Genomic DNA, 22,607 nt, shown 5'->3' on the forward strand with positions numbered 1-22,607 from the left:
CCTGCCCTTTTTCTGAAGGGTTCCTGCAGGGTGTGGCATTCAGGTCCCTCACAGACTGGAACCAGCTGCCCCACCAGACCCACAGCACATGGTGTGTGGGCTGGCAGAGGGCCACGGGGAGCCTGGGCTGGGAGTGCTGAGTTATCAGCCACCCCAGGGCTCTGCTGAGACTGGCCTTGGACAAGCAGAACCATCCATCCACCTGTGAGCGCTCAGGGCCAGATAAAGCCCTCTCTGGACTAGGGGATGTCTCAGCATCACCCCAGTAGGCTTGAGGATGCGGCTGAAGCCCAGGCAGAAGGGCGGTGGGAAGACAGCCCCGTGAACCAAGCGCCCCCAGGGGTGTAGCTGCTGCCCCGGGGACAGGCTGGGGAGGCCTTGAGAGACATCAGGGGCCAGGGGCTTGATCACAGAGGTTGGAGAGAGGTGTGTTCCTTCCCATTTCGGCAAACGGAGCCCACCTGAGCTCCCCCCGCTCAGCCCACAGAGGGAGAAAGTTCAGCACTGCGAGGCTCCGAGGGACAGGTTGGGCACGTCCACGTCTGGCCAAGCTGGCGCTGGGGCTCGGATGGGTAGCCCTGAGGCATGAAGGTGCCCAGACATCCCTCCCTTTTCTCGGGCAGACTTCCTTGACTCAGCCTGTCTTTGACACACATTCGGGGAGGATTGGGGAGTTGGGGGTGGGAGACAGGAAGCTACCAAGAGCCAATCACCCCGCACCGGAGCCTTCAGGGCTGGTTCTTTCTGAGTGTGTGTGTGCGCGCGCGCTCGCGCGCCTCAGCGGAGAATTTCTGTGATAGAAGCAGCCAGATTCTGGAGTGAGCCAGACGAGAGGAGAGGGAAGAACAAGAGGGGAGGAGAAAACTGGTGAGGGGTGCGAGAGACAGACGGAGAGAACAGCAGTGGGTGAGAAAGCCCAGCAGAGGGGGGAGAGAGAGAAAGTGGAGAGGAAGGCAGAGAGGAAGAGCGAGGAGAGCAAGCAGCGGAGAGACGCGAGGCAGAGAAAGCAAGGTTGCAGGAGGGGCCGCGGAGACCGAGACGGAGCGCGGAGGGATGGGGTGAGAGGCGGCCGCCGGAGCCCGCAGTCCGGGATCCGAGGGCGCGCAAAGCTCCGGGTTCGGCGGCGCAGGGGCGCTTGCCCGGGAGGTGGCGCCGGGCTCCGGGGTGGCCGCGCGCCCTCTCCGGGGGGCGAGGGGCTGGGGGAGCCATGGCGGCGGGGAACGGGGGGCGCGGGGCGGCTGCACGGCCGCCGAGGGGCTGAGCCGGCGGCGGGCTGCGCCATGGCGGCGCGGGGCGGCGGGCCCTGAGCGCCGGCGGCGGGCGCGCACCATGAACTCGTGGGACGCGGGCCTGGCGGGGCTGCTGGTGGGCACGATGGGCGTCTCGCTGCTGTCCAATGCGCTGGTGCTGCTCTGCCTGCTGCACAGCGCCGACATCCGCCGCCAGGCGCCGGCGCTCTTCACCCTGAACCTCACGTGCGGCAACCTGCTGTGCACCGTGGTCAACATGCCGCTCACTCTGGCCGGCGTCGTGGCGCAGCGGCCGCCGGCTGGGGACCGCCTGTGCCGCCTGGCCGCCTTCCTCGACACCTTTCTGGCCGCCAACTCCATGCTCAGCATGGCCGCGCTCAGCATCGACCGCTGGGTGGCCGTGGTCTTCCCGCTGAGCTACCGCGCCAAGATGCGCCTCCGCGACGCCGCGCTCATGGTGGCCTACACGTGGCTGCACGCGCTCACCTTCCCGGCCGCCGCGCTCGCCCTGTCCTGGCTCGGCTTCCACCAGCTCTACGCGTCCTGCACGCTCTGCAGCCGGCGGCCCGACGAGCGCCTGCGCTTCGCCGTCTTCACGGGCGCCTTCCACGCTCTCAGCTTCCTGCTCTCCTTCGTCGTGCTCTGCTGCACATACTGCAAGGTGCTCAAGGTGGCCCGCTTCCACTGCAAGCGCATCGATGTGATCACCATGCAGACGCTGGTGCTGCTGGTGGACATCCACCCCAGGTGAGGACGCGGGGCGGGGGACTCGGTGGAGGCGCGGGGTGGGAAAGGGGGTCCTTGACTCCCCCCACGCTCCATCGTGCAGCTTTGTGCAAGCCCCTTTAACACCGACCCTCCGTGTCCTCTTTGGAAAACTGAGGTAGGGGAAAGGGGCAACGTTGTGAGTCTCAAGACAGGTGCTTAGAGTATCAACCAAGCAGGACCTCCCAAAAGGTGGGTGAGATATGAATGCATACATTCCATGACTCATGGGGATGGAAACCACAGAGAATCGGAACTTTGCTGGGCTTCTTATTTTACATGTGTGGTGTTCACTTTAAGTAACAGCATATATGGGAAGGCAGTGATCTCTGTTCACTGTTGAAGGCCTTTGCATGGCTCTCATCAGGCCCTGAGAGCCTGACCAGGATGCTTGGGGTGCTGCTAAGAGGTCTCAGACAGCAGGGTGATGCTCTGCTGGCTCTTTCCTTTCTCTGGTGCCTGGCACTGCCTCTGTCTCCTGCTTGTGTGTGTCTGTGTGTGTGCGTGCAATAGAGAGAGAGAGGTAGAGGGAGAGGGGGAGAGAGAGAGAGTCCTGGGCGGCCCCTTCCTCTGCGGTCCTTAAAGGAGCCTCTGAAGGGCTCTGGGTCAGGCTGGGGAGGTCCTCCTGTCCCTCCCAGACAACGCCCTCTGGTGTCTTCTGGACTTGGAGTACCTGCAGAGGGAGGGTGTCATCCTGAGACTCCCATGGTGAAACCTGCCCACCCACCTCCATCCTCCCCTGGCTGCTGTTTCTCAGGAAGGCAGCTCGGGGTGGGCAGTGTGGGTTAGGGTGCCTCCCTCTCCCCACCCCTACCCCAGCAAGTCCTACCATCCCCCCACCCCCACCCCCACCCCCACCCCCACCCCCAGCCTCTCAGGGACAGAAGGCGGAAAGACTCAGCTGAGCTGTCCTGAGAGCACCTTGGCTTTCCTTACAAGCAGAGGGAAGTGAGGAGGGAAACTGCTGCTGGGTCTCTGTTCTGTAGACTCTGCTATTTTATGTCCTGATGCTCTGGACCCTTGAAAGGGGGTTTTGGTGTCAAGATGGCATGAAAAGTGAGGCAGGCAGAGAGGACCAGTGCATGGGAGGCCAGGGGCCAGGGAGGGAGCTCCGTCCCCAGGGTGCGAATGCCTCCCGGGCCGGGAAGAAGCAAGCTCCTAGGTGAGGGGAGTCAGTCTGACCAAAGGCTCCTTCAGTTCTGAGTTCTTCTGCGCATGAGCAAAAACAAAGAGAAGACCTTGAGCTTCACGCTGTCTGAACACAGAAGGGCATGTAAGCCTGTGTTCCCTGTTCCCCTCAGGATGGTCCTTCCAGATTACATGCCGGTCCAGAGCTTCTAGTTGCAGAATCTTCCTCCCAGAATCATGTACACTACGTCCCTTGTGAGAGACACCAGGGCGTGTGAACCATGTATGAAAATGTGTGAGCTCCACACACACAGGCTTACGTGCTTGTATGTCAGCTCCCTGTGTAACAGACCACAGGTGTGCACCGACACAAAGACTCGCCTTGCCTCGCAGCACGTGGCCATGCATGGTCAGTGTCACCTAAGGATCGCAGTGCTGTTCCCCTTCCCATCACCCTGGGGTGAGAGGATCTCACTTGAGAAGGTGCGTCTTCCCTAGGACATTCACGGGGAGCGCTCTAGAAGCGGTAGGCAGTGTTGTTGAACTCCTGGCACTTGAATGAGTGAGCCCACTCATTGAGAATCTAACAGTGGAGGAGGGAATCAGCTGGGAAAGGAATCAGTTCTTATTTAGACCAGTACAAACCCCATCGCCACCCTCCCTTCAACTTCCAGAACAGGAGGACGGTGGCTCCTTTTCAGCCCATTTAAGATGCTACTCAGTCTTGTCCATTTCTTTGTGACCCCATGGACTGTACCCTGCCAGGCTCCTCTGTCCATGAAATTTTCCAGGCAAGAATACTGGAGTGGGTTGCCATTTCCTCCTCCAGGGAAATCTTCCCAACCCAGGGATCAAACCTGCATCTCTTGTGTCTCCTGCATTGGCAGGCAGATTCTTTACTGCTGTGCCACCTAGGTCAGGTCCAATCTTGCAGATGTCTAACGGACTCCAGGTCAGACACCACGGAAAGAGGTCCCAGGGGAGTTAGGAGAAGAGGCAGGTGCTCTGCTGGCCTCCGGGCCTCTCTTCCCTCCTCCGCGCCCTTTCAGGTGGATGCTCACTGCTTCTGAGCCCCAGGAAGCCCTGAGGAAACCCTCTTCCCAGAGCCCTGGGGTCCTGCAGGGCCAAGGAGCAAGAGCAGCCTGCAGTAGGGAGAGGAAGGGCTTCTGGGAGATGGTGGGGATGGATTGCCTTCTGCTGATTCCAACAGGCCCTGCTGGCGGAGGCTGGCCAGAGGTTGCAGAGGAGTGGGCAGGCACGACTGCACTGTCCTTTCAGTGACCACAGCCCGCCTTTTTCTATGGGGTCCACTCCCAGAGGGAGAGCGTGAGCGGTGGCCTCACAGGAGGGCACCAGGTCTTGGACAGTGGATCCTCAGGCTTCTTTTTTGAAGGTTCCAAACTCTTCTTCCCCACAAGTGAGAAACGGCAGAGCTAGCTCCAGGGTATCGGAGGAGGAGGCTGCCCCTAGTCCCCCCATCCTCCGGCACTAAGGCTTCAGGCAGCTTCCAGGGCCAGTTGGTCCTGGGAGCTGGGGGAGTCCAGTCCCGATCAGTAGAAGTCAGGCTTCCTTGTTCAGGGTGGCAGGTTATGGTGATTTTGTTCACCAGAAGATTCACTTCACAGCCACCACCCTGCTGGCCTCCTGGGACTTAATTTTGAGTTTTCCCTGAGGCCCAGGGTGGCATTTGTCAGGAAGCTCCCGAGTGATGCCGGCTCTTCCTGCAGAGCATTTGACAGGGAGGATGACGGGCTGGATTCCTCTGCTTCAGCACCACCTCAAGGTCAGGGACTCTCTGCTCTAAGTTGAATCAGGGACCCTGAGAGACCCCCCCTTCTCCCATCTTTCTGGAGTGGTCTCTTGGGTTACTGCTGTCACAAAGGAATTGGGAATTACTAATAGTTTTTACCCACCTGGTCTCTAACCACTCAGTCTACTGGGTTCAGTTCTCCCAGATCACAACTTGGAACCGATTATAGTCAGATCCTATCTCTGGTGCCCTCAGGGACGCCGATGGGGAGCCCTAAGGGGGGGCCCTGCATGGGGGGCCCTGCCTGGGGACCCCTGGTGTTGATGCTGCAGCCCTGCTCTCTGCATGTAGTTGAAGGCACCACTGGCTGGCACAGGTTCATGACTTCAGACTGGACCTTGGGTGAAACATAATGCATGCTTGTGATCAAGGGCTATAGGGTGAGAGCTGAGCCAGAGGGTGTCAGAACTGTGCAAAGCTAGATGGAAGGGCCCTCCCTGTGCTGTTGATTTTGTAGATGAAGAAGTTACGACCCCCAGGGAAGAGGGGGCAGTTGCCATGTTTAACAGATCTAGATTGTGGGTCCACCCCGGCCTGCCCCCAAGGTTTATGGATTATGCGGCAATAGTACAAATGGAGTTTCACAAGCCATCTACGTGAATATTGAGATTTTCTAAATTCAACTTCAGTTCAGTTCAGCTCAGTTGCTCAGTCATGTCTGACTCTTTGCGACCCCATGGACTGTAGCACCCCAGGCCTCCCTGTCCATCACCAACTCCTGGAGTTTACTCAGATTCATGTCCATTGAGTCGGTGATGCCATCCAACCATCTCATCCTCTGTCATCCCCTTCTCCTCCCACCTTCAGTCTTTCCCAGCATCAGGGTCTTTTCCAATGAGTCAGTTCTTCACATCAGGTGGCCAAAGTATTGGAGTTTCAGCTTCAGCATCAGTCCTTCCAATGAATATTCAGGACTGATTTTCTTTAGGATGGACTGGTTGAATCTCCTTGCAGTCCAAGGGGCTCTCAAGAGTCTTCTCCAACACCACAGTATAAAAGCATCAATTCTTTGGCACTTACAAACTGTTAAATGAAAGATGTTCTAACCTTCTGCCTTGAGAAGTACACATTTATAACGCTTTGCAAGGCTGGGTTCAAACTGAGGGTTCTCAGGTTCCTCGGACGTGGTGAGGAGAGCAGAACTGGCTTTGTGCACACAGCCCACCTGCCTCGTCTCCCAGCCTGGCTCCCCCAGCTCAGAAAGGGGCCTCTGTTGTACAAGGTGGACACTGCAGGATCTGCATCCACATGTTGCTCACAGATGTCATGTCTCTGGTCTCCAGCTGAGCACAGAGGTGGCACAGTCCACCCTTAGGAGGATGGGGCCAAGGAGGATGGGGCCAAGGATGGTGCCTGCACACCTTCTGGAAGCAGGACCAGGGCATTTGGGCAAAAAATTCCATATTTCTAGAGTTTGGTCAGGTGGCACTGGTGGTAAAGTACCAGCTTGCCAATTCAGGAGACACAAGAGACTCGGGTTTGATCCCTGGGTTGGGAAGATCCCCTGGAGGAGGAGGGCATGGCAACCCTCTCCAGTATTCTTGCCTAGAGCATCTCATGGACAGAGGAGTCTGGTGGGTTACTGTCCACAGAGTTGCAAAGAGTGGGGCATGATTGAAGTGACTTAGCGCACGCACACACACACACACACACACACACACACACACACACACAGCTTGGTCTAGGATGGAGCATGTGGGTTCTGAGTGTGCCCATCCCCTTAGCTCTGAACTCTTCATTTCCTGGGGAGGCCTGGATCCCTCAGTATCCAGGGCCCAGGACAGGCCCCCACCTTTCAGGTCTCAGGGCAGGATTGCTCACACCAGTCCTGACCCCAAGCTCGAGGCTTTTCTCCACCATCAGTCAACCTGTTTCCTAGCCTTTTGTTTCATTTTCCAAAAAGCCAGAAGGCAAATCCAGATGTCTCTCTGAGTCCTGGGCCAGCTACTGTCCTCTGGGGGTCAGTCAGGACCCACCCCCCACATGTTTTAGCCACAATCACCTCATGTGCTGACTTTTCAGATATCCCCAGGATAATCCATCCTTCTGCCCCATTCCTGAAGCCTCCTGGGGAACATGTCTTTGACCCCACATGTCACCTGGAGAGCCCATCTCCTTTTGGCTCAAGGGAATACTGTGTCTTGTCATAGCCTTTGGGACCAACTCTGCTCCCCCCGCCCCCCGCCCTACCCAACACACACACACACACACACACACACACACACACACACTGGCACTGTGCTTGCACTCTGGGCCAATGAACCTGGCCAAGAGAGCTTCGGGCCTCTCACCCTCTGCGCTGCATGGGAGCCCAGACTCAAGCTCAGATCTTACTGGCAACAGTCTGTAGTCACAGTGTGCTCTCTCATAGATACAGGAAGAGAAAGTTTGCAGTGGGAGGGAGTTTGGGGGTTCAAGGCAGTGCTGGGCCGTAGGCATTGTTTCCTAGATACATACTGAGTGATTAACACTTAGGATCCACACTGAGTGAATGCTGACTCTGAGTCAAGCACTGTCTTAGCTCCTTCCGGGCTGTTCACTTAGATAAACTCAATAGGATCCTGCCACACAGGTACTTACCTTGTCCCCATTTTAGAAATGAAGAGGCTGATGCACAAAGAGCTGTGTGACTTGCCTAAAGCCGCACAACAGGTCAGTACAAGAAGCATAGACTTAAGCCCAGAGGTCTGGCTCTGGCGCTGCTTGTGTGCTGACCACTCAGTATTAACCAGAGAGGACTCTCGGCCATGGAAGGGTTCACAGCTTCACATTCTATTGATAAGCCTTGCTTTGTCTGAAAGGCTCAAGATTCTTAAGTCTCAGCTTTAAAAAAAATCTGTGCTAGAGCAGATTTCTATCATCACTTTTGATAAGGTCACTTTAAAATAACTGAGTATTAATTTTCTTAAGGGTTGTTCATTACTTCAGATGGCATACTCTCGTTACGTTTTTCTGGGTACAAGATGTTGAGCTTCGTAGTGTGGGAACCCAGAAAAGGAATGTGTCTGTGGAGTGCCTGCTGTTTAATCCTTCTCTCCTGTACAAAGCTTTGCAGGAACAGATAAAATGAATTCCCCACAGGCACAGGTTTTTACAATGAAGAGTGACCTTGATCGTGCTAGCCTCTGAAGGGTCTGTTTTATTCCTCGGAGAGTCCCTGAGATGTTTCTGTTTATCTTTCTGAGGACCTTCAAAGCTTTAATGAATGTCTGTCTTTAAATATTCCTCAAGGCTCGGGGGCAGGATTGTCTGCTGTGGTGGGAGGAAGAGATGCTGCTCTTGGGGAGACAGTTGGGTCCTCAGACCCTCAGCAGGAACCCAAGTGCCCCCTCAGGGGTGGGGTTGGGGGGAGCAGAGGAAGCTTCTCTCTCCTCCAGAGCTGGGTAGCAGATGAGTCACTTAGTCTCTGCTAAGTGGCTGCTCTAGCTATAGGCCTAACTGTGAAATCCACCTCCGATAAATGAGGAACCAGATTCAGAGAGGTTGAGTGACTTCCCTGAGGCCACACAGCTGTGAGGGCACAGCTGGGACTAGGACACATAGCCAGAGCGTGCTCACTGATCAGGGTTACTCTAAAATGTCTGAGAAAAGGAAAACATGGCTGGGGGTCACACCCCGGAGGAGGGCCAGCTTCCAGTGTCACCACCAGATTCTCTGGTGCCCCTTGATGAGTCATTTACGGTAAATGAAAGTGATCCTCATTTTCAAGGAGATGTCCAGAATCCTGTACTCCTTCCAGTGGGTGAGTGTACTGTGATGACTCGGGACTCCTAGCTCAGCCCCCACATCTGCAATTCCTACACTGATCACACTGAGTTTTGAGAGAAGGATTTCATTATTAAAACAAGAGGTCCTGTGTTGTAAAGAATGTACCAGACATGCCACGAGGGTGACTGTTGTTCTGATTTGCCTGGGACTGTGAGGGCTCCCAGGATGTGTGACTTTGAGCCTGAAAATCAAGACCGTTTCAGGCAAACCAAGACGGGCTGGTCACCTCACTGCACCCAGATCTCCAGGGTGGGGACCCGTGCCTTCTCTCCATGCCCACTTATATATGCACAAGTCACAAGAGCCAGAGGTCTTTGCAAGAAGATGCTACAGACACCCAGGTGTAAATGGAAAGTGAAAAGATTTACGATGACTTTTGCTGTGTGACTTTAGGCAAAATCGCCCTTCTGTTCTCTGCCTTCTTGGTTGTATGCTTCAGATTTTCTGAATGAGATGATGTACACAAATCCTCAGGGAGGTGTAATGACCCCAGTGAGTTGGCAGGTGACACTCAGAGTCAGATGACCTGGGTTCAACTACTGCCATCACTTAGGGAGACCAACCATCCTGCGTTGCCCGAGACGGAGAGTGGTCCTCAGATGTGGGATCCTCAGTCTGAAAACCCAGCAGCCCTGTGTAAACCATCCAGGCTGCAGGACTTTCAGTACTAAACCCGGGACAGTCCTGATTACCTGGGGCAAGTCGGTCACCCCACTGCCGCCCTTCTCCCGATCACTGTGCGATCTTGAGCAAGTTACTTAACTTCTCTGTGCCTCTGTCTCATCTGAAAAAGTGAAGATTACAGTTTATCAGTCCTAATCTCATAGGATTGGGATTCCCTGGTGGCTCAGACGGTAAAGCGTCTGCCCGCAATGCAGGAGACCTGGGTTCAATCCCTAGTTCGGGAAGATCCCCTAGAGAAGGAAATGGCAACCCACTTCAGTACTCTTGCCTAGAAAATTCCATGGATGGAGGAGCCTGGTGGGCTGCAGTCCCTGGGGTCGCAAAGAGTTGGACATAACTGAGTGACTTTACTTACTGTATTATAGAGATGTGAGTATCAAATCAATGAATGCAAATGAACCCCTATCACAGTATCTAAGATAGCATATATATTAAATCAAGAAATCAAGAAATGTGGGTGGCTACTGATATGAGTGATTAGAAATTAATTCATGATGTTAGTCATGAGTAATACATTTCAGCCAGTATGAAATCTGTCTGTACTGGGCCAGACTCCAGTTCTCAACTTTCTAAATTCCTGGAAGGATACAGTCAACGGAGGAAAAAAAATCTGCAGGAATTTTAGGGGAGCAGTCCAAAGTAACATAGAGTTGTCCATCTGTGGCTAGAAATCTGACAAAGAAGAGCCGTGATTAATTAGTAAAATGTTGGTTCTTGTGGAGGGAAGGGGAGGCTGCCTTGGTGTCCATGCTGCTCACGAGCCTGGCTCATGAACATTCTCCCCACTCCTTGCTTTCATTGAACAGACTGACCTATTTTGGTATCAGGTCACTGCAGCCTGGCTTCCCAGGAGGCTCAGTAGTAAAGAATCTTCTTGCCAATGCAGGAGACACAGGTGATGCAAGTTCAGTCTGGAAGGCTTTGCGAGGCTGTGTTCAAACTGAGGGTTCTCAGGCTCCTCAGATGCGGCAGGGAGAGCAGAACTGGCTTTGTGCATACAGCCCGCCTGCCTCGTCTCCCAGCCTGGCTCCCCCAGCACAGAAAGGGGCTTCCATTGTACAAGGTGGACATGGCAGGATCTGCGTCCACATGTTGCTCACAGATGTCATGTCTCTGGTCTCCAGCCGAGCACAGAGGTGGCACAGTCCACCCTTAGGAGGATGGGGCCAAGGATGACGCCTGCACACCTTCTGGAAGCAGGACCAGGGCATTTGGGCAATAAATTCCATGTCCCTAGAGCTTGGTCTGGGCTTGCCAGGTGGCGCTAGTGGTAAAGAACCAGCTTGCCAATGCCGGAGACACAAGAGACTCGGGTTTGATCCCTGGGGTGGGAAGATCCCCTGGAGAAGGAAATGGCACCCCACTCCAGTATTCTTTCCTGGAGTATCCCATGGACAGAGGAGTCTGGTGGCTACAGTCCATGGGGCCGCAGAGTCAGACACGACAGAGACTGAACATGCACTCATGCACACATTGCAGCCCTGGCCTGACTTCTGCCAAGTTACCTTTCCTCCTGATGACTCTGTCCACAGTCTGCTTCCCTGTCCACTTCTGCAATCATGTCATTTATTTTAATGTATGCCTGTGGCCGATTCATACTAATGTATGGCAGAAACCATCACAATATTGTAATTATCCTCCAATTAAAATAAATCAATATATTTTTAATTATAAAAAAATAAGTAAAAAGTAGGAACACATGGCCACATTGGGCCTGTGATCTGGAGGACGTGATGCCTCGCTTGTGGAGATGGACAGCCCGGCTGTTGCGCGTGCATTTTGCTGAGGCTGCAGGAAAGGGGTTGCAAGAACCGCTGCTCCCAGCTGGCCTAAGATGTCAGTTCTCGAAAGGTGGGGAGCAGAGCGGAGTCAGGAACAGGGTGTGGTTAGAGGTGCAGGTGAGCATCCTCAGAGCTGTGTCCCTGATTCTCCAGGGGCTTAATGGTCCTGTAGCTTCACCGAGCTTCATCTCTGAAGGAATCAAGTAACTTCTTCAGTCACCTGATAATGTCATGTCTGTAGCCCTGGGCTTGCTGGGGCTTTGGGGTGGAAGAAATAGGGCTGAAGGTGTGGAGGAAAGGAAGCCCGGGCCACAATGCATACAGAGTCCAGGCTGCCCCAGCTGGAGGGTACCTGCCTCCAGTCACCCAGACACGCATTCAAATTCTGCAACCGCTTACCAGCTGAGCAAATCATTTGGCCTCAGTGAACTCAGGGTCTTCATTATAAGGCAGGGCAAGTAACACTTACCTGGCAGGATCAAAAGATAAAGAATTAGAGATAATAATTAGATAAGGTAAAGGTAAGAACTAGAGATACTACCTAGGGAGTGTGTTTATTTGCACTTGCTTGGGCACTGTGCTAATTGCTTTGTATGCTTCAGGCATTTAATTCTCAAAGCAGCCTTTTGCAGCACTTTATTTTATGTCATTTTTTTTAATTGGATAACAATTGCTTTATAATGTTGTGTCAATTTCTGTTGTACAACGAAGTGAATCAGCTATATGCGTACATACAGCCTCTCTCTCTGGCGCCTCCCTCCCACCCCACCCCCATCTCGCCCTCTAGGTCATCACAGAGCACCAAGCTGAGGTACCCCCGTTGTACAGAAGCTTCCCACTAGCTTATCTGTTTAGCACATGGTAGCGTATACATGGACTTCCCTGGTGGCTCAGATGATAAAGCATCTGCCTACGAGGCCGGAGACCTGGGTTCGATCCCTGGGTCAGGAAGATCCCCTGGAGAAGGAAATGGCAACCCACTCCAGTATTCTTGCCTGGAAAATCCCATGGACGGAGGAGCCTGGTAGGCTACAGTCCATGGGATTGCAGAGTCAGACATGACTGAGCCACTTCACTTTCACTTCAGTGTATATATGTCAGTCCTAATCTCCCAGTGGGTCCACCCTCCCCTTGCCGCTGTGTGCAGAGCTTTGTTGTATTACTCTCCGTATTTTATAGATGACGACCCAGTGATGTCAGACAAGTTACCCCAGGTCACATGCTTAGAGCCTAGTTGAGCTCGTGTCTCTCTGGCTCCATGGCCAAGTTCCCACTCTCACAGCCACCACCTGCACACGTGAAAGTGAGTCCCTGTGCCTGGCCGCCCGCCCCGTGACTCACCTTCTCCCCCTCTTGTGCGCAGTGTGCGGGAACGCTGTCTGGAGGAGCAGAAGAGGCGGCGGCAGCGAGCCACCAAGAAGATCAGCACCTTCATAGGCACCTTCCTCGTGTGCTTTGCGCCCTACGTGATCACCAGGTGAGCTTGGCCGGCGGGCCCAGAGCTTGGGGCGGCTGGGGTTGGGCGCAGGGCTCCAGAGAGCCACGTGGGCCTCGCTTGGCCACGTGTTTTCCAGAGGGTGGATCGGAGGATGAGAATGAACTTGATAGATGAGGGAGAAGGAAGCCATATGCTTTTGCTTTTCAGCCTCAGATTCTTCTGGATTAAACTTAAGACCAAAAGGTAGTGAGACTCCCCACTTGATTGCAAAGCACATCATTCTAACGTTCAGTCCCCAAACCCAGGAAGCTCTAAAGGAGGAGACAAGGGAGAAGAGATAGGGGAGAGCAGCCTGCAGGGTGTGGGTTCTTACTGCCAACCAAGTGCAGGAGAGCCCCGCCTGGAATCCCCAGCCCAGACACCCTGATCAGCAGGTGCCACCTGCCCAGGGCGCAGGGAGCATGCTCTGTGCCCAGCCAGACGGGCCCTCCCGTCCACAGCTCCAGGATCTGCCTCTGTGAGTCCAGGCGTCGTGGCTTGTCACGTTCTCTCCCTGTCCCCATCCCCCATGCCAGCCAAGGTTGCAGTATGATGGCCTCAGGGCTGTACATTCCAGAAGCCAACCTCCTCCAACTACAGAATTTTCCTTACATGTTGTAGCCAGAAAAAAAAAAAAAAAAAAGTATTACCCGCTCAGTTTTGCTCACTGGAGAGGAAACACCCCTGCACACACAAATTTGTATCCAAAATGGCTTAACTATTTGGGAAGATGAAAACAGAAAGGATTTTGATGTTCTGTTGGAAAGTGGATGTTGAGCCTGGCAAGTAGGAGCTGTGCAGGGTTTTGTGTGCATGTGTGTGTGTGTGTGTGTGAAAGAGAGAGCATCCCCCAGCATCCCTCAGCCTCCCCTCAGCATCCCCAGAATCCCTCAGTATCCACTGCTGCTGCTAAGTCGATTCAGTCGTGTCCGACTCTGTGCAACCCCGTAGACGGCAGCCCACCAGGCTGCCCCGTCCCTGGGATTCTCCAGGCAAGAACACTGGAGTGGGTTGCCATTTCCTTCTCCAATGCATGAAAGTGAAAAGTGAAAGTGAAGTCGCTCAGTCGTGTCCGACTCTTCACGACTCCATGGACTGCAGCCTACCAGGTTCCTCCATCCATGGGATTTTCCAGGCAAGAGTACTGGAGTGGGGTGCCATCACTAGCACCCCCATTATCCCTCAGCATCCCCCAGAATCCTCCTGCATCCCCCAGCATCCGTCAGTATTTTCAGTATCCCCAGCATCCCTCAGCACCCCCAGTATCCCTCAGCAGCCCTCACCATCCCCCAGCACCCCCAAGCATCCTCCTGCATCTGCCAGCATCTCTCAGCATCCCCCAGGACCTCTCATGACCTCTCAGCATCTCCAGTATCCCCCAATATCCCCCAGCATCCTTCAACATCCCCCAGCATCCCTCAGCATCCCCAGTATCCCCTAGCATCTCTCATCATTCCCTGTATCTCCCAGCATCCCTCAGCACCCTGATTATCCCCCAGCACCTTCCTGCATCCTCAGGTGGCTGGGACCTGGAAAGGATGCCCTGCTTCACCATCCCCCAGAGAGGGATGGTGCTCCAGGGAGGAGAGGCTCACTGTGCCCAGGTCCCTCTGTCTCTCCCTGTCCTTCCTCACACTGAGCTGAAGCCTGGCTCCCCATAGTTCCACCCACGCTCCCAAACCTGCTTTCTGCAGTCCAGGAGGATGTCTGTCCCGGGGGACCTGCTGATGGGCAGTGAGCCGGGCTCCCCCTCAGCAGCACCTGTCTTCTCTTCTCCAGACAGCACAAGCCCAAAGCATCTCTCACTGTCTTTTCTGTGGTAGCCACTCCCTCTGGGGGAAGGCTAGTGGGCTTACCTCTCACTTTAAACATAGGACATCAGGCTGTCTGCAGATCTCTGGATGAGTCTGTCCTGAGCAGAGCAGATCCATCAGTTCTACCTTCTAGAACTACCCACGAGACCTCAGCCCTCCTGACAGTCTGTGTTGTGAGTGGGGGTATCCTGTGCATCGTGAGATGTTGGCAGCCCCTCTGTCATCTACCACTGCCCACCAGCAGCACCTCTTCCCTCCTGCTCCCCGCTTTTGACAACTAGAAACATCTCCAGACACTGACAGATCTAGGCAACCTGGGGACCAGAAACACCCCTGGGTGGGAGCTCCTGGTGTAGGTCTGCCATATCTAGCCAGGACGTCAGAACTTGCAGAGATGCGGGTTTCTGTGGGACACGAAGCCCAGGCAGAAACACAGGAGAGTGGGTTTCCATTGCTCTCCGAGGGTGGGCTGCAGAGTTTGTCAGCTTGGGCTCTGGAGTTCAAACTCCAGCTCCTCTACTTCCTGCTTGCTGCGTGACCTTGGGCCAGTGATATTGCCTCTCTGAGCTTCCAACCTGTCATCTATAAACCAGAAGTGAGCAGTGCCTGCCCCTTAGGGTTGTTGTAAGCGTTCAAGGGCTTCAAGCCTGGGGAGCGTGTGTGTCACGGGCTTGGTCTGGATGTGTCCACCCTCCCTTCTTTACATACCGCACCAGCCACAGTGCCTGGCCTGGGACTGGCTGGCGTGTGAACTAAAGGGGCCTAGATAGAGCAGGGAGAGATGAATCAGGAAGGGAGGGCATGCGGATGCCCCTTCTCTTAGCTCCCACAGTAAAGGGGACTTGTAGGCTAATGAGGTGAACTTGAACCCTCAGAGGACAATAGGTAATTCAGCTCCAAATTTAAGCTATTGGATTTTTCCCTGGCTTAATCGCATTTCCCCACAAAATTTTCCTTTTTTCTGATTATAGCTTGCTTCCCTCTAATGGTGCCCAGAAAAAAAAACCGTTTCAGTGAAATTGACAGTCGGTTCACAACTCAATATGTTCTCTCCAAATGGACATGGTGCATTTGGACTTTAAAAAAACACTCATAAAACTGTTCATCTTTTGTGGGGACAGATGGCAACTTACAGGGGAGGAAAAGAGAGGCTTAGGAAACCTCTGCGAAACCCTCCCCACCCCCACTGCCACCACCCCATCCGGCCACTGCCTTGACTTTCCTGTGTGCACAAAGGAACCATCCTAAACCAAGCTCAGAAAACATGCAAGGTCAGCTCAGTTGCGTCCGACTCTGTGACCCCATGGGCTGCAGCACACCAGGCTTCCCTGTCCATCACGAATTCCCAGAGTTTACTCAAACTCATCGAGTCGGTGATGCCATCCCACCATCTCATCCTCTGTCATCCCTTTCTCCTCCTGCCTTCAATCTTTCCCAGCATAAGGGTCTTTTCAAATGAGTCAGTTCTTCACATCAGGTGGAAAGGCTGAAAGTATTGGAGTTTCAGCTTCAGCATCAGTCCTTCCAATGAATATTCAGGACTGATTTCCTTTAGGATGGACTGGTTGGATCTCCTTGCAGTTCAAGGGACTCTCAACAGTCTTCTCCAACACCACAGTTCAAAAGCATCAATTCTTTGGCGCTCAGCTTTCTTTATAGTCCAACTCTCACATCTATACATGACTACTGGAAAAGCCAAAATATGCAAACATCCCGTCATTTCATTTTGCCACGCGTTTCCCCAGCACCTTCTCTGTGCAGAGCCAGAAGGACACCTGCAGGGGAGGCATGGCCTGGTGGGGCTCTGCAGGAGACCTCCTGTGAGGGGGGCACGACCCTGTAGATACGGCGCGCCTACGTGGATGGAGCGCCCTGACGGGGCATCTGATCGGGAAGTGTCTCAGACTTCCAAGGCATGACCGAGTGAAGTGGGCGTGGCTACACAGGGGGCAATCCCAGCAGAAGGGACATCGGGGGCCAGGTCTAGATCCCCACAGGGGAGCCACCAGCCACGGGTCCCACTGAAATACTTGAATATGACTTGTCCAAATTGAAATGTGCCGTAGGTATGACATGCATGCTGGGTTTCCAAGACTTAGCATGACTACACACACACATACATATTATATATATATATATATATATGTACACACACACACACACACACACACATATATATATATAAGATTCCTGGTGGCTCAGCAGTCAAGAATCTGTCTGCAATGCAGGATACACAGGTTCTATCCCTGGGTCCGGAAGATCCCCTGGAGAAGGAAATGGCAGCCCACTTCAGTATTCTTGCCTGAAAAATCCCATGGACAGAAGAGCCTGGCGGGCTACAGTCCACAGGGTAGCCAGAGTCAGACACGACCAGCTACTAAACCACCAATATATGTATAGTTAAAACTTTTCATATCAATTCCATGGTGAAATGGTGCTATCTTGGATATATTGAATTACATAAGGTTTGAAGTTAACAGAACTTCACATGTTTCTTTTCACGCCTGAGGCTCACCTTCTTCTTCTGTCGGACAGTGCTGGCCTCTAGCCAGAGACTCTGGGGTCCAGGCACACCCGTGTTCTTACTCCCAGCTCCCTCATCCCCTTTACCTCTAGATCGTTCTTTTCTGAGCAGGAACACCTTCGTTCCTGGGATGGTCCTTCTGGCCAAGCTGCCAGAGTGCTCAGAACGCCTCCTGCCCTGTCCAGCGCCCTGCTCAGCGCTGCTCATCTAGACGGGCAAGAATGAGCAGTGGCTGACTCAGTGGCTTCCTCTGAGGGTCAAGTGCATCGAGGCAGGGGTCCTCGAGGGTCTGAATGAGGGGACGTCAGGTCCCAGCACAGAGTAACAGTAGGGACTTTGTGGCCAGCAGATCCTTGTGGCTAATCCTCTTGAAATGACACCCATCTTGGAACCACCTTCCCCTGCCCACGCCCTACCCCCATGCCCCTTCCATGACTGAAGACAGAAGAGATTCCCACAAGGGGCCTAGCCTTTGTGATAGCAGGGGCCCCGGCACACCCCAGGGAGAGGGACACATGTGAACTTGCTCATCACATGCAGGGGACCTTCTGGGCTCCGGCTGTGTGCTGGGTAAGTCCAGGGTCACACCTGAGCTACCCTTCCCGTGCCGGGGCAGCAGAACTGCTAAAAGAGGTGAGGTGGGGTAGACCGGGGGTGGGGCAGAATTTGCTCTGACCCCCACCTCCAAGGAGCTGGACCCAAACTCTCCCATCGTACACTGAGTCAGGGCTGAGAACTGCACACTCATTGTGGGGAGAAGTCAGACTCTAGGAAGGAATGCATAAAATACCCATGCACGGCCTTCCTCGTAGTGTACCTCCCACCATCCCCAGGACCGGAATCAGGGCCGCTCATATTTTTGGTGGCAGTTGATTCTTCTGCTGTTCTTCCCAAGCTGGCTTCCGAGTGTGGACATAATCTCCCTGGTCTCAGAAGCGAAGTCAGGCTCTGCTCTGAAATGCAGCTGAGAATTTAACTTCTTGCAGATGATTCCCCATGGAGAACCTAGAGCCATGGGTTATGGAAATGGTAGTTTCTCTAGCAGCCGCTCATCCAGGGAGAGTGAGCTGGTTTCAGGCCAGTTGGGATCCACTGCACGTGGCAAGCCAGCACAGTTGTTGAGATGGATTCTGAGGCCAATCCTGTGAGTGACTCAGCCAGGGTTCCTGCCAGGGTCTGCCTGGAGCCAAAGCCCACCCATGGGTCCCCTTGCCCTGCGTGGAGGCTTCTCCTTCCTCCCAGAGGATATAGGAAGACACTTGGTGCCGTGACCCACTCAGAACCACAAAGTGCAGCTTCTGCGATGATTAAGATCAAGTTGCTCGAGTGGTACTTAAACCCCTCATTGAGCCATCAATACAGACACTACTATTTCCGGTAACTCCACAAGGACAACCTCCGTCTAAGCAGCCTGCATTACTACTTCTCCCCCTCCGATCTTATTGGGGGAAGACATGTGCAAGCCTGTGGGTTGATGTTAGATCAGCCGTGGGAAGCGCTGGGAGCTAGCAGAATCAGAACATCAAGAAAGAGAAGGGGCTTGTGCTATGACGTCTGCCCCCGATTTGAGCTGATCAGGAAGGTCCAGCTGGCGGGGGGCAGATCCCTGCTCCTTATCCACAGTCTGTTCACATCTGCCTGATAACTGTCTCAGATTGGGAAGCACCATTCTTGGGTTAAGAACCACTCAAGTCTTCAAATAAATTCTCAGACTTCCCTTATTGGAGGATGTGGGGTCTCTATAACCATGCATGTGTGCTAAGTCGCTTCAGTTGTGTCTGACTCTTTGTGACACTATAGATTGTAGCCCTCCAGGCTCCTTTGTCCATGGGACTCTCCAGGCAAGAATACTGGAGTGGGTTCCATCTCCTATTCCAGGGGATCTTCTCGATCCAGTTATCGAACCCTCGTCTATTATGTCTCCTGCATTGACAGGCAGTTTCCTTACCATTAACGTCACCTGGGAAGGCCCTTTATAACCATACCTATCACTTATTCATGAGAAATGCTGGGCTGGAAGAAGCACAAGCTGGAATCAAGATTGCCAGGAGAAATATCAATAACCTCAGAAATGCAGATGACACCACCCTTATGGCAGAAAGTGAAGAGGAACTAAAAAGCCTCTTGATGAAAGTGAAAGAGGAGAGTGAAAAAGTTGGCTTAAAGCTCAACATTCAGAAAACGAAGATCATGGCATCTGGTCCCATCACTTCATGGGAAATAGATGGGGAAACAGTGGAAACAGTGTCAAACTTTATTTTTGGGGGCTCCAAAATCACGACAGATGGTGATTGCAGCCATGAAATTAAAAGACGCTTACTCCTTGGAAGGAAAGTTATGACCAACCTAGGTAGCATATTGAAAAGCACAGACATTACTTTGCCAACAAAGGTCTATCTAGTCAAGGCTTTGAGTTTTCCAGTGGTCATATATGGATGTGAGAGTTGGACTGTGAAGAAAGCTGAGTGCCAAAGAATTGATGCTTTTGAACTGTGCTGTTGGAGAAGACTCTTGAGAGTCCCATGGGCTGCAAGGAGATCCAACCAGTCCATTCTAAAGGAGAATAGTCCTGGGTGTTCTTTGGAAGGAATGATGCTAAAGCTGAAACTCCAGTACTTTGGCCACCTCATGTGAGGAGTTGACTCATTAGAAAAGACTCTGATGCTGGGAGGGATTGGGGGCAGGAGGAGAAGGGGACGACAGAGGATGAGATGGCTGGATGGCATCACTGACTCGATGGACGTGAGTCTGAGTGAACTCCGGGAGTTGGTGATGGACAGGGAGGCCTGGCATGCTGCGATTCATGGGGTCGCAAAGAGTTGGACACGACTGAGTGACTGAACTGAGTTGAACTGACTGATGACTTATTCAACACCTATAATGTAGCCAGGATATACCAATACCTGCCCTGTACAGCTCTCCTTCAAGGTGAGTGCTAGAATCTCCATTTACTGAGGATCAACAAGGTGAGATGAGTGGCCCATGGCCATAGCAGTAGCAACTGGCAGATCCAAGGGTTCAAGGCCAGTACCAAGCCTGTTGGCAAAAATTTAGCCCTGTGACCATGTTACATCTCCAAAGCCTGTGGACCAGGTGCTGAAAATATAGAAATGTTTGTCCACAGGCTTTTGATCCAACTTCTAGGCCCAGGCATCTTGGCATGAACCTAAACATCCAGACTCCTGTGGGTAAACGCCAGGCCGGTGAGTGAGTCCTTTCACTAGAAGCAGCAGTGTTTGCATGGAGTCACCTCTGACCTCCCACCAGACTGACAGCAGCTTGTGCAGACCTGGAGTCGGGCCCAGAGGTCATTACTACTGGCAGCTGGAGTCATCAGCAGATTTAGGTGGCCCGGCGCTGACCATGCATCCTTACTTCTCAGATTCCCACATTGCACCAACCAACCAAAAAGCCCCTTGCACCTGGATTTTGGGGCATGTCAGATGACAGAGGAACGCACTGGAAACCTCCACCCTCACTCTTTCTATTTGTTTGGCTGCGTTGGGTCCTAGTTGTGGCACACGGGATCTTCTGTTGCAGTGTATGGACTCTAGTTGCAATATGTAGGCTCAGTAGTTGGAGCACGCGGGCTTAGTTGCCCTGGCGTGGCATGGGATCTTAAGGCGTGGTGTGTGGGATCTTAGTTCCCTGGCCAGGGATCAAATCCATGTCCCCTGCATTGGAAGGCAGATTCTTAACCACTGGACCAGCAGGGAAGTCCCCCCCACCCTCACTCTTAATAAGGGTCACTGCCTTCTATTCACACACTTACACCAAAAGCCCCAGTGGGCCAAGTCTGGCTTTTTGCAGAGTGTGTGAGCAGGGTGCGAGGATCTGCAACAGATTCTCATCCAGAAACTCGACTTACACTTTTTGGAATTAAAATGCACTTTTTAGAAGCATTTGTAAGGCTATTGTCTCCCCAGCGACATATGCTTACAAGTAATTATGATTATCTCAGATCATCGGAGTGGGGCCTCGAGGCCTTTGTGGATCCGACAGCAGCATTATCGTGGCTTTTCAGAGTCATGGAATTATGACAGCAGAGGGCTTTAATATGCCCAGTGTTAATATTCTATTAATCAAAGGCCTTTTCCCTGCTAGTGGCTCATGAACATTTAAAGCTCAGCTTGTTGTTTAGTTGTGTCCGGCTCTTTTGCGACCCCATAGAACATACCCCATCAGGCTGGCTCCTCTGTTCATGGGATTTCCCAGTTAAGAGTACTGGAGTGGGTTGCCATTTCCTTCTCCAGGGGATCTTCCCGACCCAGGGATTGGATCTCCTGGATTGCAGGCAGATTCGTTACCAGCTGAGCCACCAGGGAAGCCCAGCCTGTTACTTATGTATCTTCAAATACACAGACCAGATTCTCCAGAAGTCTTGAGAAGACACCAGGCTTGCTTCCCAAAGGATGTTCTGTGGCCCGTGTTGCACTTGGTGCACAGCATGTGTGTGTGTGTGTGCATGTGTGAATGTGTGTGTGAGTGCGTGTGTGAGTGTGTGCGTGTGTGAGTGTGTGTGTGAGTGGGGGAGAGATGATATCATGGAAGTGTGAAGAGGGGGCACCAATTTACCACTTTAAATTCAAGGGTTGAAAGTGAAGGCCTTTTCTAACCTAGAACTGACTCAAGGAGCTGGGAGGTGCCGCCTGGCACCCACAGTCCAGGTTCAAATCCACCCCCCACGCCCAGGCCACGTGGCCTCAGCCTGTCACTCTGCCTCAGGTCCTGCCCTGTCGTGTGAAGGGCAAGGGACGCTGCCAGGGGGACTTGAGACCCTGTTTGTGAAAGTGGCTGTCAAAGCCCCGAGCCTCTGAGGACCCAGAAGAGAAGCTGGGTCTGGGATTACTGGTGTTACCGGTCTTCTTCTCTCCCCCAGAATTTAGTTACTTTGCAGATTCCCATCATCGAGCAGAGCTGAGACACTGGTTTCTCCAGGAGGAGGGAGGTTGGAGACTGCCCAGGAGTCCTGGCAAGGGTATCTCCATTCTCCTCCCGGGACCAGGGTGGCCAGGCTGCCAGGTGGGGTCTGAGAGCCCTGTGGGTGAAGGCCGAGGGGGCGGCTTCCCAACTGTCAGCCCTCTGCTGTGACAGCCAGCACAGAGACCTCCCTGGGACCCAGACCAGAGGGCCTTGTGCCCAGAGAGGGGAGATGCTCCCTGGAGGGGTCCCCCGGAACAAATACAGAGCAAAGAGGATCCAGAGGTGGGGACAGGCAGGTAGGTCAGGGCCACAGGTGTCTGCTCTGGGTCACCTTGAGTCAGGTAAACGCCCATCTCCACACTCAGCTTCCGACTTGGCAGCAGCAACATCCTGCAGCATCTCACACCTCCCACCCCAGCCAGGCTGTGCCCCAGGACCCCCAGGGGCTCACTGCCATCTCTGAGCCACGTGAGATGCTCAGGAAAGCGGACTCCTGACCTCCCCTCTCCCTTAGTCCCCAGCCTGACCAGCCGCCCAGCTGTTGCGCTCTCGGCCCAGGGGCTCCTCGGGGGAGCTGTGTCAAGGTTGTCCAGGACAGGCTGGACATTCTAAGCACAGAAGTGTAAATGTTTCCCCGGCACACTGCCCGATGGCAGAGGTTTCTTGGGCACATGCCTCAGGCG

The 22,607-nt window shown here is 53.5% G+C and overlaps 1 protein-coding gene across 1 annotated transcript in view; it reads left to right on the forward strand.

The window, feature by feature from the left end:
* Nucleotides 1-758: 758 nt before the first annotated feature.
* The window catches only part of GPR26 (G protein-coupled receptor 26), a 29,675-nt gene continuing 7,826 nt past the window's right edge, over nucleotides 759-22,607 (forward strand). Inside the window, exons 1-2 of the mRNA XM_086379602.1 lie at nucleotides 759-1,997; nucleotides 12,550-12,663. Of these exons, the coding sequence (XP_086235728.1) occupies nucleotides 1,330-1,997; nucleotides 12,550-12,663 (782 nt within the window). The 5' untranslated portion in view covers nucleotides 759-1,329. The remainder of the gene's footprint in view (nucleotides 1,998-12,549; nucleotides 12,664-22,607) is intronic.

Source organism: Bos grunniens, chromosome 26 (genome assembly GCF_055505025.1).
Source record: "Bos grunniens cultivar Pamir isolate PY7600 chromosome 26, Bosgru_T2T1.0, whole genome shotgun sequence".
Lineage (NCBI taxonomy): Eukaryota > Metazoa > Chordata > Mammalia > Artiodactyla > Bovidae > Bos > Bos grunniens.